At 33.6% G+C, this 15,444-nt stretch overlaps 1 protein-coding gene and 2 long non-coding RNA genes across 3 annotated transcripts; 2 read left to right on the plus strand and 1 right to left on the minus strand.

The window, feature by feature from the left end:
- Positions 1-2,024: 2,024 nt before the first annotated feature.
- On the minus strand, positions 2,025-3,800 carry LOC106060559 (uncharacterized). Its single transcript, XR_001216459.2, has 2 exons — positions 2,665-3,800; positions 2,025-2,208 (listed from the first exon to the last, which is right to left on the minus strand). It is a non-coding gene; the product is annotated as an uncharacterized LOC106060559 (long non-coding RNA).
- Positions 3,801-3,965: 165 nt separating this feature from the next.
- LOC106060560 (uncharacterized) lies at positions 3,966-5,268 on the plus strand. The gene is made up of 2 exons (XR_001216460.2): positions 3,966-4,512; positions 5,059-5,268. It is a non-coding gene; the product is annotated as an uncharacterized LOC106060560 (long non-coding RNA).
- An 8,935-nt stretch (positions 5,269-14,203) lies between these two features.
- LOC129926846 (uncharacterized) lies at positions 14,204-14,659 on the plus strand. The gene has a single exon (XM_056033306.1). It carries the CDS (start codon positions 14,204-14,206, stop codon positions 14,657-14,659), a length of 456 nt encoding a protein of 151 aa, XP_055889281.1.
- The last annotated feature ends 785 nt before the right edge of the window (positions 14,660-15,444 follow it).

Below are 15,444 nucleotides of genomic sequence, written 5' to 3' on the forward strand. Positions count from 1 at the left end.
AGGCCACTGCAATCTATGCGACCGTAGTTGGTCCAGCACTTTCATAGCACTGGTGTAAATTATTAAATTAAACCATTTTATAACTTATAACAGATTTCCCGCGGCCTCCTGATTTACCAGAGCGCCTGGAAATCTCCTGAAATTGCAAAATATACCCCAAAAAAAGTCCTGGAAATCTCCGGAAATTAAAAAAAATCTTTTGAAAACTCATACAAATCTCCTGAAATATATAGACAAAAAATTGTCATTTTGGGGTGTCATTCAATATGGAAAACGACAATCCTACTTGCGATTAAAAAAAAACGGCAGTATGCAATACACGTAATTGTGGAATCTGGTGAAAGAAGCTTCTCGCGCCTCAAACTAATCTAATGAAGAATTACTTGAGGTTAACAATTCTCAAAGATAGATTGAAACATTTGGTAATTCTTGCTATTGAGCATGATCTATGTAGGAACTAGAATGTTTATGATAGAGTCATCTTTTCCTTACCTCTTGGTGTCCAAACTGTTGAGCCATGAAGAGAAGTATATATATAGATAGTTGACATTAGTTGACAATCATTATTGTTGTTATTCTATTATCTACTGAGCAATATGTTTTCAATGGTTTTAGAAATAGATAATTTTGTTTGAAACGGTCTCATAATTGACGTCACTTTTCAATGTCAAACTCTTATCTAGTAAAATAAATATATAGTTGTTGTTTTTTTTTTCTTTTTTTCTGGTTAATGAAAAATAAAATCATGAACTGAGACAAGTGCACAAAGGGTAAAGAAGAGAATGTTAAAGTAAATGGATGAGAACTTAAGAGCCAGTGCTGGTGTGTCTGCTAAAGGTAGCTGTCTAGCTCTGTGTTTCACTGGCTAACGATTCGATACTAAAGCAGTTGTGATTCTAGCGTTGCAATGAAAGGACACACTTTGAAAAAATATAAAATAGTGAATTAAATCTAAATAACTAACATTTAATGAAACACATAATCATCAGCAAGCCTAACGCAGTAGATAAAACTTATCAATAATACGTACATAGAATAAATAACAAGATGGCCTAACTTGACTTTTGGTTTGAGATGTTTTTAATATAGAAATATAGCTGAATATGCTTTTGTTATTCAGTGCCCTGTTTTAATTCACACAATTTTTTAATCCTGCGTTTGATAAATGTTCTATTATTTATAATAATAACAACAGATTCATTTGTTTAACGCAATTTTGAAATTCAAATACACTGGCGCGTCTTCTTTTTTGAAGTTACGTCTGTATTATATAAGATAAGATAAGAATATAAGATATATAAGATATATAAGATATGAACCCACCACCAGCTCGGCAGCCTAAGTGTTCTACCACTCTGCCAGGATAGTCTTTGTTAGTTAACGCAAAAAGTACTCTATAACTATTAATAGAGTGGTATTTTTAAAAGATATTTGTGTGAAACATTCGTTTTCTGAGACTTTAAAAAAAAATTAAGCGGGGAAAAAAATGCAGAACTTTTGCAACCAATTATTTCACAGAGACATTTAGTTTATAGTATTTAAAAAAGTGAACCACATTCTCTTATAACAGAATCATAAATAATACTTGTATCATTTTTCTATCTCTAAAGGTTTCAATGGTTAGGTAGTATGTCTTTGTTATTAAATAACATTTCTATTACTATTATTATATTTTTAGGTTAATCACTTTTCAATTGTTTATGATTTAATACTTGTGAATTATTAGAGCTTACAAATAAAAACCTATATAAAAAAAAAAAAGAAAGCTCACAAAAGAGGCAAGATGGCCCATAGAAGAGGCACATAAAGCCCAAAAAGAGGCCCAAGGATTCCTATGATGATAAAGCTAAAATTGAATAGCGCAAATTCTGAGGTTTCCTTTAAAAAAAAATAAGTGTTGTATCTTTGAATGAATATATTAAAGACATGCCAACTACAATTATGTAATAAAAACGAAAGCATAAAGCTTACGAGCAATTAATTCAGAGCTTTATATTATATCAAGCAATCAAGACAAGGATACGTATAGCTATTAAGATATTTAATCTCTTTGCTCTTTAGTAGGCGTTCACTTTGCCAAGCCATTCAAACACATTACAACACAGCCAACCACTGGATTTGTACAATCACAGTTTCGTGGTGGGCAGTTAAATGGACAGGTCGTGTTGAAATACACACATGTCGTGCATGGGTCAAGTCCCAGCATTCCTGGCGTGAGAGAAAAGAAAACATGTTTAGATGACAAAGAAATACTTGAACTGAAATAAATCATGATTACCTAGAAGACTTTTAATCAATTTTTTTGATTGTTTTTACTATTACTATGTTTATTACTGTTCCTGATATTATTATTGTTATTACTAGTATTATTGTTTTTAAATTGTTTACATTATTTTTAGAGAATATGTCTGATGTAACACAAGGTAAACGGTTCACAAATTCTTAGCAAACAAATGTTGACTAAAACTATGGTGTAGACTTTGAATGAACAGCAGTTATTTCCTAACGATCCCCAGGAGGGAAAGATTTAACTTGAAATACTAAATAAAGAATGTTATCATTAAGAAGTATTTAAAATGTCTATGTGGACCAGGCTGTGTCCTACATATTTCTAATGTTTAACAAAGCAAAAGTCTCATTTGAAAACGAAATCTCAGAGCTTACCATTAGAAAAGACAAGACTCAAAACAACTACCAGCACAATCAATAAAACCTTCATTTTCAAATCTATGCGTTACTGTCTTCCCGTCAATGAAATTCAATCGGATTGTGTAACTTGTAACCTTAACTGTCTTTAAAATATAAACTTTTTTTTCATATTGTAGATTTTAATTTTAGTTTTAATGAAGAAAAAAATATACAACAAAACCTCACGTTTTTTTAACTGCAATTTTATGTGGACCAAAACACATCGTGACGTACTTGTAATCTTGTAGATATTTCTAGTGAATGTAACTTAGACTAAGAGTTTTACTTTCAAATGAGCAGTCTCCACCATTTTCTCTATGATTAGCTCAGATTGACGCACGGAAAGAACAACGGACATACAGATGACACAAAACTAATAGCATTTTTTTTCACCTTTCAAGAGCCGCTTAAAAACGGCAAGAAATTTTTCATTGAACACTCTAATCAAGTTTTTATGTTGTTTGTTTTTAATATAGTAGTTGCCTTCAAACTTATCAACCCTCAACATTTCTCCACACCGCTTTCTCGTCCCCCTCCCCTCCTTTATTGTATTGATATTGATGAAGATCTAGACTTTGAGTACGGACCTTACCAATCACATTCTACGTGCATGTTAAACTGTTGCGGAGTCAAAGTAAAAAAAAAAGAAAACAAAACAATCCGTCAAGATTATCAGACAAGATTATCAGACAAGATTATCAGACAAGATTATCAGACAAGATTATCAGACAAGATTATCAGACAAGATTATCACGCAGACTCAAGCGGCACTGAATGTGTTCGCCGATTGGTCCGCAATTCCAGGTAGATTCACAGGTATCGACATTTTCAGCAAGAATATTAGAAGCGTTGATGTTAAAGTATGATTGCCTGCGACGTTTTACACCCAATGCATAAGATCCTCATTGTTTCCCGTCTGAATACAGAACAGTGGAACAGCACATGCTTTTTTACAGATAGACAAAAATATTTAGGGCAGCATTGAAGTTCTGGGTGTGTGTGTTTTCTCCTTAGGAATGTGATTAAATGATTATCTCGCATTCTGGTATATCATGAATATAATATACCATTTAGCCTCTGATAAAAACTTTTTTTAAATACCGTTTGGTATGACATTATGTAAGCTGTAGTTAAGCGGGAAATTAAAAAAAAAAACTATTTCTATAACGTTTCGTTTAGAAATGTGGTTTGGTGATTATACTCAATATGTACATTCTTTTTTTTATTTGAAACAGAAACAAAACTGTATACATAAATGTTACCTAAATAAAAAGTGCACTACAATTTGACAAAATTATCGTTCTTTGTTAACATAATATCCCTTACATTTATGTATTGTTTTAAAAGTAGTATATTTTAGGAATAAACCACTTCAATAATTAATTTCATTTATTTTATTGTTTTCTTTCAGGTGACAAAAAATAGAAGTAATACCAAAACCTAGCAAGACACAAAATATGGTGAAATAAAAAGTTTCATAAGCTTTTCTAGTTGTTTATATTATTATTTATACATGTCAGATGGACAGACAGACTACGCAAAACTAATAGCAGTTCGTCCGTTTACTCGGGCCGCTAAAAATAGAAAAATTGTTTCTATATTGTACATGTACGCAAGTCGCAATTAATTGTTGATTTCTTAATTAGTTAGATCTTATCATTAAACACATGGACGGCCTCGACCTCTTTTTGCTTATCTTTTTGGTCGACATATTGTGAGTTTTTTTTTAGTGTGGATGGTCTGACTGTCTAGTAGCTGGAGTCTTCAAAATGAGTTTCTTAACTTTTGCATTGATTTTATTACTGTTGTGTTCTATAAAGGGAGGTAATTATGACCACTTTGAATTTAACCGTATTGTGTTCATGTTTAAACACTGATTTAAGTTCACCTAGGAAGAATGTTTGCTCTACTCAAAATGATAAAACGCATTAAGATTGATATTATCAACAAATGATTTCCCTTGTACAAAACTACATTGACTTGGCATACAACATACATTACAAAGTAGTAAGGTGAAAGTATAAACAAATCTCCCCTATGTCGGCAGCAGGTGTCCACAAAACAAAACGGTAGTCAAGGCCTCCTGCTGGACGACGAGGGGATGGCAGCGAGCAGGGTTTGAACACTGGACCATCGGGACAACCGAACGACAGTCCAGCGCATAGCCTACTGCACGACCAGACAGCCAAACAATGTTTGTTGTTTTAATCCTCATTTCTCTTTTCTTTGATTTTTGTTTTTAAATTCCAAATGCCTGTAAATATAGAACATTTTAATAACTAGACAATTAATGGGATAAAACATCTGGGTACATGTCATCATACATGTCACAAGAAGAGAAACATTAATTCATTTTGTTTCATTGACCAGGTTGGTGTTTCATGCCATGCAGTATGTGTCCTAAAGATGACGATTTTTGCCCAACTTATTGTGTGGATGACTTTGAATGGCAGTCCATTATTGGTCGAGCAGTTTGATGTCAGACTATGTAGACTGAACAGACAATATAGACATCCATAAATGTACATAGTCTTTCGTTTTTTTCAATGTCAACAAATGAAATAAAAAAAATTTTTAAATCTCTTTTTTTTGATACTGTGATACGTTTGCTTAGGGTTAAATCTAAATATTTCCTTCCTTCTAGACTAGATCTTAACAGTGTACGCTACTACTCGTAAGTAGGAGTTAAGTAATGGAGTTGAATACAAGATTAAAGGCAGATTATTAGAAGAAATTGACATTTGACTAGAGAAACACCATCAATAGATTTAGAGACACTTCAGGACACAAAACTTTAAAAGTGAAACTAATACATAAAAGCACAAAAACATAACTTAAGAGAATATATGTAAAATACTCAGAAAGACACATAGATAAATGCATAGTTCTTAATCCTTATGATAGGACAAATTCGTACAACTACTTACCTCATACAGTCAGTACCATTAATGTACGGACAGACTTGTTCAGATCAATCAAGAAAACCAACGACCGAGCAGAGCTGAAGTCTCTATAAACGATTACCACACGGATACTCACGAGACGTTACTATCTTCTCTTTTAAAAGAACGTCTGTAATTTATAAGATACCATAATACATAATACTACAGTATAGCTTATACAGTATGTGCCAAATGGAGAGCAAGAAGGGCCCTGGTTGCAGATGACATACACACCAGAAGAAGAAAGCAGGGTGAAAGTGCAACGGCACCTGGTGATTCCAGATGCTCAGCCTGTGACCACGGTTGTGGACTCCTTAGTCCCATGAGAATTTGCCAAGGGAAAGGATAGTCTCATGAGAAGTTGCCAAGGGAAAGGATAGTCTCATGAGAATTTGCCAAGGGAAAGGATAGTCTCATGAGAATTTGCCAAGGGAAATGATAGTCTCATGAGAATTTGCCAAGGAAAGGATAGTCTCATGAGAATTTGCCAAGGGAAATGATAGTCTCATGAGAATTTGCCAAGGGAAATGATAGTCTCATGTGACAAAGATGCAACAGAGACCCCCAACCAGTTACACGAAATTGACCGTGATAACTCAAGACCCTTGTTAGTCTCAATACCGAAATATCTTAACAATGAGTGTGTCACAGTACACTGGTTAGGTAGGTCAACAAAACAAATGTTACGTTTGAAACCAAATTGTCCATCGAAATTTCGGGCCCAGTTGTTCAGTTAAAACAAGATCAAGATTCATAGGTTAACAACATATCTTCAGTGAACAACATATCTTCAGTTAACAACATATCTTCAGTGAACAACATATCTTCAGTGAACAACATATCTTCAGTGAACAACATATCTTCAGTTCACAACATATCTTCAGTTAACAACATATCTTCAGTGAACAACATATCTTCAGTGAACAACATATCTTCAGTTAACAACATATCTTCAGTGAACAACATATCTTCAGTTCACAACATATCTTCAGTTAACAACATATCTTCAGTGAACAACATATCTTCAGTGAACAACATATCTTCAGTGAACAACATATCTTCAGTTAACAACATATCTTCAGTTAACAACATATCTTCAGTTAACAACATATTTTCAGTGAACAACATATCTTCAGTGAACAACATATCTTCAGTGAACAACATATCTTCAGTGAACAACATATTTTCAATGAACAGCTTACATGCCTAGATCCACGGCCAAAATACATACAGATCTAGCATTATCTAGCTGCGACCAAGCCCCTTTAATTTCAGTTATGAAATCAGATTGACTTTGACATCGACAGTGTAAATAAACTTGTTTTATCCGCTGACCTTGTTTCCAGTCCAATTACATCCGGTTTGTTACAATATGCGTCGTCTGCATTAGTCGTCTCCTCTATTTATTATCTCTGTGCTTAGTCAAGCACCTTTGACCTGCTTATTTAAACATAATCGAGTTCATTTCATCCTTAAAAACAACAATTGTAATCCGGCTAGAGAGACTATATAAGGTTTGGTGTTTGTAAGTCCATTCATTGGATCGCCATCCATTTGTGATCGACCTCTTCACGTCCACGAACAAAATAAAGAAGATGAAGATCTTTCTGGTCACACTTGTGGCAGTGACACTCTGCCTAGCTCAAGGTAGACAAACTTGACCAATGTATTGTTTTCAGGAATTAATACGTTTATTTGTTCATCTTTTTACTTTGTAAACATTTTAGGGACACGACTTGTTATCGCTCTCGTTTTGTTCAAGAACCTGTTATACTAATATATATACAACGAATGTATCTAGTAGAGTTGGGTACTAATGAAGTGAATTACACTTTATTCCTCGTTTGCGTTGGTCACTATTAAACATTTTGCTTTATTTTGACTATTACATCCAATAAAATATTAATGTTATAAACATGTTTAACTTTTATACCAACAAGGCTTTTAGTAGAACTAGACTCAAGTATTACTACTACTAAGAAAGCTGTAATAGAAATAGACTCAAGTATTACTACTACTAAGAAAGCTGTAATAGAAATAGACTCAAGTATTACTACTACTAAGAAAGCTGTAATAGAAATAGACTCAAGTATTACTACTACTAAGAAAGCTGTAATAGAAATAGACTCAAGTATTACTACTACTAAGAAAGCTGTAATAGAAATAGACTCAAGTATTACTACTACTAAGAAAGCTGTAATAGAAATAGACTAAGGTATTACTACTACTAGAAGTAGGGCTTGGGTAAAAAAAGACAAAAATAAACTTTAAGGGCGAAACCAATATGCAATGAATGATTTTAGTATTCTTAGTAATTGACATCAATCAAAAATATTGTCATACTCTGACTTATGCCTAGAACGTAAAGAGTAGTTACCAAGAGTAATTAACTAGCACCTTTAGTGTTTTATGTACTTCTGAAGGTCACCGAACAATTAGAGACCCTTTCTTTGTTGTAGATAGTCCTAATTAATTAAACTCACTTTAACTTTTTACACAATAAGATTAAAACACAGCAACATGATCAGTTTTAATTTTTATAGGCAAAAAATACAGTCCTAGAAAAAAAAAAGAAAGCAATATTGAGAAATGAAAATGTGGAAGCGGTATTAAGAAATCTAAGAAAAACATTTTAAAAGATTGTTCATTACTGAATTATATGGGCACATTATACATTGTAACATTTCTATAACTTTATACACCAAAAATCTATTTTTAGGCGTCCAAATAATTTATTGTTTCTTTTTTGCATATAAATAATGTTTGTCTTCTTTAATGCCTTTCATCTTTAAATGAAAAGTTTTGTAACGATGAAATATGATGATTGTTAAAACACCTCAATACAGGTGCAGCTGTCCACGACCTGCCAGCTCCTAATGGATTGTCATCACGGTTCAGAAGACAAGTGGATTGTCGAACTTGTGATAGAAACACATTCACTTGCTCTGGTGTTTGTAAGTAAATTTAATGATCATAACTTGAAATCTGTGTCACTGTAAAGTGGGATGCTAATATATTCCGTGAAGTCGCTCTTGAGATAAAGAAACTCTTTGATCTTCAGTTTTTTTAAGTTTTGAAACAACGCCAGTGTCATTTTTTTACGGTAATTTGTCAAGTAATTCAACTAATTTAGCATCATTCTAGAACCATCTACCGGATTTTCGCGCATATATTCGCACAAGCGTATTCCCCGGACACACTTATTCCACGCACAAAATATGTGAAAACTAAATCGTACAACCCGAATTCTTATATACCCCGCATGTGCACAGCGTGACTTGTTGTAAACTACCTAACATAAAGTACTTTCATCAGTACTCTTTGTTCTCTTGAAGTTTAGAATGAGATGTTCAGAATGTACATTTCACAACCACACAGTGAACTATAAGAGATATGATAATGAAGACCCACCGGTATCTCTTTAGTGACCATTATGCTATGTTTATGAGTAAAATACATTTTGTAAACCCCGCACCTTTTTATACCACTCGCAGCTGCCATTCTTTTGTAAAACCTGTATAACCCGCGGGTTATATGCTCGACCATGTTTGCAATATCTGCAGAAGTATAGCGATGTTTACTAGCAATTAAAACTAGAAGATTGAATTAATATTTATCACCAGTGCCAAATTCTTTCTGATTCTTTAATTAATCATGACCTCAATATAGAGTAACACATATCTATCTACACTTTATCGCTATGACAAAATCTTGTTCAAGTATAGTAATTATATATTTCCATTTCATTTGATCTCACTTTTGACATTGGTTTGTTACATTCATGATGCTATTTTAAAGCATTGATTTGTTATTGTTGTTATTTAACCAAGTAAATAAATTTTACTTTATAGGTCAGTACTACTTGAACGCATGTCTCTCTGGATGTGACATAATCCCATCTCTATATTGTAAACGAGACTGTTACGTGAAATATTCCAAAGCCTGAACCTAGCATGATCCCTAACAGCTTCAAGAGGGGAAACAACTGTGTGCTTTATCGTGGAGTACTATTAAGAGTTGCTTACCTTATGTAGTTCTGCTTTGAATAAAACTTAATTGTTGGGATAAAAATGTATTATACAAATTAATAACATTTTAATGGTGTACATGCGTGATTGATACTGTTTGAACGACATTGATGAAATCCAATTCATATAGACCTATAAACTACGTAATGGATGTTTGGATGGCGCGATTCTGCGCCCTATTTTTCATTCACATAATATACATCATAAGACAAAACATTGTTACGCTGACATAGCGTTGTGTCTTTCTTTGCCTATTAAATAAAGAGTTATATATTTTTACAATCTGTGTTTGTCATCTATTACAATGATCTAGGGATAACGGATCTTATTCTATTTATGGGCATACGTGCATACAGTGCATTATTTGTAAAAAAAAAAAAAAATAGGTGCCGGTACCCAGTGATTAGGTGCCGGTACTCAGTAGTTGATTGCCTAACTTTTAACTACTAAAATTTAATAATATACCTTAAAATACAAGAAAAGTATTAATTTTTTCAAAAATGTGCCGGTACGTGGAAAATTAGTTATAAAAACAAAAATTGCATGTGGAAGATCAAAGAGACTATTTCTTTGTAATCACATTCATTTGGACATAGAGAAGTAAATAGAGAAGTAAATATTTTTAGAATGAGCATAAAATAGTAATTGAAATAATTTTTTTAAAAGTATTCATTAGAAGATCAAAAGTAGATTGGCTACCTGTTCACGTGGTATGCGCTCGTCTCTGTCGTCAAGATGGTCCTGGGTTCGAATCTTTGCCTTCTTAAAGGAAGTTTGGGTTAGGAAATAATGACCATCCTGTCTGACAGGTCAAGACTGGCCATTAAGTCATAGTAATACTATAAATAATATTAAAATAGTAAATGTATATTAAGTTCTCCTTTCAGACCATTAGGACCATAGTCTGAACCTGCCTCTTAAAACAAATCCTTTGATACGATTTTCACAAACAGCTGTTATGATACTATCTGTGAAAGTATATAAAGCAAGTGATTTTGTTGCAGTCAAACCACATAGTATTGGTTACCTTTGTACAAAACTAAAGATGGTAGTAGTTTTGGCTGTAATGTCTTTTTTTAAGTAAAAACTAATTTTAAAATGTCTACCGTAGTTGCAAATTATATTTAGATCTGTTTCTTTGTATTTCTTTTGTAAGCAATAAATTAATTATCATGTCTTTCAGGTGGAGGTCTTTAAAATTATTTATAACTAGACTTTCATTACAATCCAGTCAGTAAATCATCAAACATTATTCGAGTGGACTTGATTAAATAAACAAGCTTGTTGTTTAAAAAAAAAAGTGGAAAGTTCTACCAAGATTCGTTTATTTCAACGTTGAATAGCGAGACATCGAGACACAAAAACACACCAGATGTCGAGGCACAATGGCGAGACACAATAACATACCAGATGGCGAGACACAATGGCGAGACACAATGTCGAGACACAATGGCGAGACACAATAACATACCAGATGGCGAGACACAATGGCGAGACACAAAAACACACCAGATGTCGAGACACAATGGCGAGACAAAATAACATACCAGATGGCGAGACACAATGGCGAGACACAAAAACACACCAGATGTCGAGACACAATGGCGAGACAAAATAACATACCAGATGGCGAGACACAATGGCGAGACACAAAAACACACCAGATGTCGAGACACAATGGCGAGACACAATAACACACCAGATGGCGAGACACAATGGCGAGACACAAAAACACACCAGATGTCGAGACACAATGGCGAGACAGAATAACATACCAGATGGCGAGACAGAATAACATACCAGATGGCGAGACGACACAAAACACACCAGATGTCGAGACACAATGGCGAGACAATAACATACCAGATGTCGAGACAGAATAACATTCCAGATGGCGAGACAGAATAACATACCAGATGGCAGGACTACACACCTATTCTTACCAAGTTACTTTCATGTTTAATTTACACAATGTCACACACGTGGTTTATTGTTTACATTTCATTGTCACCCTATCACACGACCCTGACCTTGTCTTAAAACTCATTCAAGTTGTGCAGTTACTCACAATTTACTATCTGGTGATGTGGAGATTTATCCAGATTACTAGACACGCAACACTAGATTGACAATGAGTTCATTTGAAATTTTGATATCTTACGGTATTGAGATATATTGCTGTAAATGCGGAGTTCTTCTCCTTAAATAAGCTTTGATGTCTTTTTTCAAAGTATTTGTTTTTTATTTTGCTTGTTTTAAAACTTTTTCATTTCAGACTTTTATTAAATCGGTGAGCGTGCTCTCTATTACACCTGTATTGGCCTATTTTACCTGGTGACGTCATTTGGCGATAACTCAACATCAAGTTTTCGTCTGCTAATGATGTTAAGCCATCTGTTGGGGAAAGACAACTCTGGAACATAGCAGTACATGCATACATGTCCTTTAAGTTCTGCGTTGTTGTTGACTTTCTAATCCAGTCATAAGTTCAAAACAAAATATGCGTCGTTGGTATCTATTGTTTTTCTGTTTGTCTCCCCTAGTAAGACAATCCCCAAATCTTGTTGCTTCCAATTATATCCGGTGATAAGAGTTATGGGGGCAACAACATCAAATATAATCCGCCTTGGGAGATTACATAAAGTTTAGTGTTGGTATTTCTAGACAGTTATCTCTGACCTTCTATGATTGATTACATGGGTAGATTAAGGATGAATATTTATCTAGTAACAGTTATCGCTGTGACTCAGTCTTTCTCAGAGTATAGATTACTAGTAAAAAGTATTTTTTACATTTTCTTTGTTAGTTAAATTAACTAGTTGAAGGCTATATGCACTGATATATTTAATCATGTTTTTCAAAAATTATATACTGGTTGTCCGAACATCATAACATACTTGTCGCAACATCATAACATACTTGTCGCAACATTATAACATACTTGTCGCAACATTATAACATACTTGTCGCAACATTATAACATACTTGTCGCAACATTATAACATACTTGTCGCAACATTATAACATACTTGTCGCAACATTATAACATACTTGTCGCAACATTATAACATACTTGTGGCAACATCATAACATACTTGTGGCAACATTATAACATACTTGTGGCAACATTATAACATACTTGTCGCAACATTATAACATACTTGTCGCAACATTATAACATACATGTGGCAACATCATAACATACTTGTCGCAACATTATAACATACTTGTCGCAACATTATAACATACTTGTGGCAACATCATAACATACTTGTCGCAACATTATAATATGCTGGTTCTCAGAACATCTTAACATGCTGTTTGTCAGAACATCATAACTTATTGTTTATCACAACATCATAACTTACTTGTTGCCACAACATCATAACATAATGGTTGTCACAACATCGTAACAGACAGACCACACAAAACTTATAGCGGCTTTTCGGGGGCTGCTAAAAATTGTTAATAACTCCACAATCCACATTTCTCTTTCTATACGTGAAAATAAAAGAAATCAACTGGATGCAACGACTTTGTCTTTTGGGCTGTTGTCCTCTTCAAGCAAACAAGCAAACAAACAAACAGGTTTATGTATGTCAAGAGAGTGGAAGAGAAATCAAAATAATTATTGACTTACTTGATCTAAACCTATATCGAAGGCAACATTTTAGGCTTGTCATATATTTACAACTTTATACAGAAAAAGAGAGAAACATATACATTGTCCATAACACAATCACTTGGTCTTTGTCTTCCCCTTCGCCTTTATATTTGGATTTTATTGATTTACTTTGTTCATTCAAGATTCTATTCATTCAAGATTCTATTTATTTAAGATTCTATTTATTCAAGATTCTATTTATTCAAGATTTTATTTATTTAAGATTCTATTCATTCAAGATTCTATTCATTCAAGATTCTATTCATTCAAGATTCTATTCATTCAAGATTCTATTTATTTAAGATTCTATTTATTTAAGATTCTATTCATTCAAGATTCTATTTATTTAAGATTCTATTTATTCAAGATTCTATTCATTCAAGATTCTATTTATTTAAGATTCTATTTATTTAAGATTCTATTTATTTAAGATTCTATTCATTCAAGATTCTATTCATTCAAGATTCTATTCATTCAAGATTCTATTCATTCAAGATTCTATTTATTTAAGATTCTATTTATTTAAGATTCTATTCATTCAAGATTCTATTTATTTAAGATTCTATTTATTCAAGATTTTATTTATTTAAGATTCTATTCATTCAAGATTCTATTCATTCAAGATTCTATTCATTCACCCAAAAATGTCTCCCCCTATCAATGTCTAAATAACCATCAAACAGTTAATATTTGATTTCCCTGTTGCTGAGAACCACAGTAGTCCAGGTGATTGTGTAACCAGCACAAAGACAAGATGTTTCTAATTTCCCAATCTGAGGAAGCTGAGTGAAAAATATCAGTGTAAGTCTACAGTCCAAGTCCATGAGATTAGACAAGGATTTAAACATTTTGAATAAGACTTCTGGACGGAAGTCTTCAATATGGAGATATCTAATAGTGAGGACAGAACTGTGCAGATATCTAATAGTGAGGACAGTACTGTGGAGATATCTAATAGTGAGGACAGAACTGTGCAGATATCTAATAGTGAGGACAGAACTGTGGAGATATTTAATAGTGAGGACAGAACTGTGGAAATATCTAATAGTGAGGACAGAACTGTGGAGATATCTAATAGTGAGGACAGAACTGTGGAGATATCTAATAGTGAGGACAGAACTGTGCAGATATCTAATAGTGAGGACAGAACTGTGCAGATATCTAATAGTGAGGACAGAACTGTGGAGATATCTAATAGTGAGGACAGAACTGTGGAGATATCTAATAGTGAGGACAGAACTGTGGAGATATCTAATAGTGAGGACAGAACTGTGGAGATATTTAATAGTGAGGACAGAACTGTGGAGATATCTAATAGTGAGGACAGAACTGTGTAGATATCTAATAGTGAGGACAGAACTGTGGAGATATTTAATAGTGAGGACAGAACTGTGGAGATATCTAATAGTGAGGACAGAACTGTGGAGATATCTAACAGTGAGGACAGAACTGTGGAGATATCTAATAGTGAGGACAGAACTGTGCAGATATCTAATAGTGAGGACAGAACTGTGGAGATATCTAATAGTGAGGACAGAACTGTGGAGATATCTAATAGTGAGGACAGAACTGTGCAGATATCTAATAGTGAGGACAGAACTGTGCAGATATCTAATAGTGAGGACAGAACTGTGCAGATATCTAATAGTGAGGACAGAACGGTTAGCTTCCTAGCTTTTCAGTAGGCCTTCTTCAACTAGTCTGCTTGGCCAGGCTTGGTCGCTCAGGCACTTACCTCATAGATGTGGCATATTTTAATATCAGTTCAACAAGTTAAAAAAAATGTTTTTTGTTTTTTTTTTACATTTGAGAAAGTTATTTGATTTATACAATATATTTATTCATTGATCTTTTATCTTATGTACACAATTAGTAAAACCGCTATTTTCTTACTATACGTGTACATATTACATTCAGCAGACATGCAGACATCAGCGACGGTATCAATCAACAGTGGAAGGCACAAACTACAGACATATAAGTACATTACCCACGGGTGTTAGAGTGGTTAAGTGCTCTGCTTCTATTCAAAACGCAAAAGGTTTACTATTATTCGTTTAGTATTCGGGCTTTCCTGACTCTCTAGGGGTTCCAAGTCTCCAATGAAGAAAGTGATATCGTT

Source organism: Biomphalaria glabrata, chromosome 6 (assembly GCF_947242115.1).
Source record: "Biomphalaria glabrata chromosome 6, xgBioGlab47.1, whole genome shotgun sequence".
Taxonomy (NCBI): Eukaryota; Metazoa; Mollusca; class Gastropoda; family Planorbidae; genus Biomphalaria; species Biomphalaria glabrata.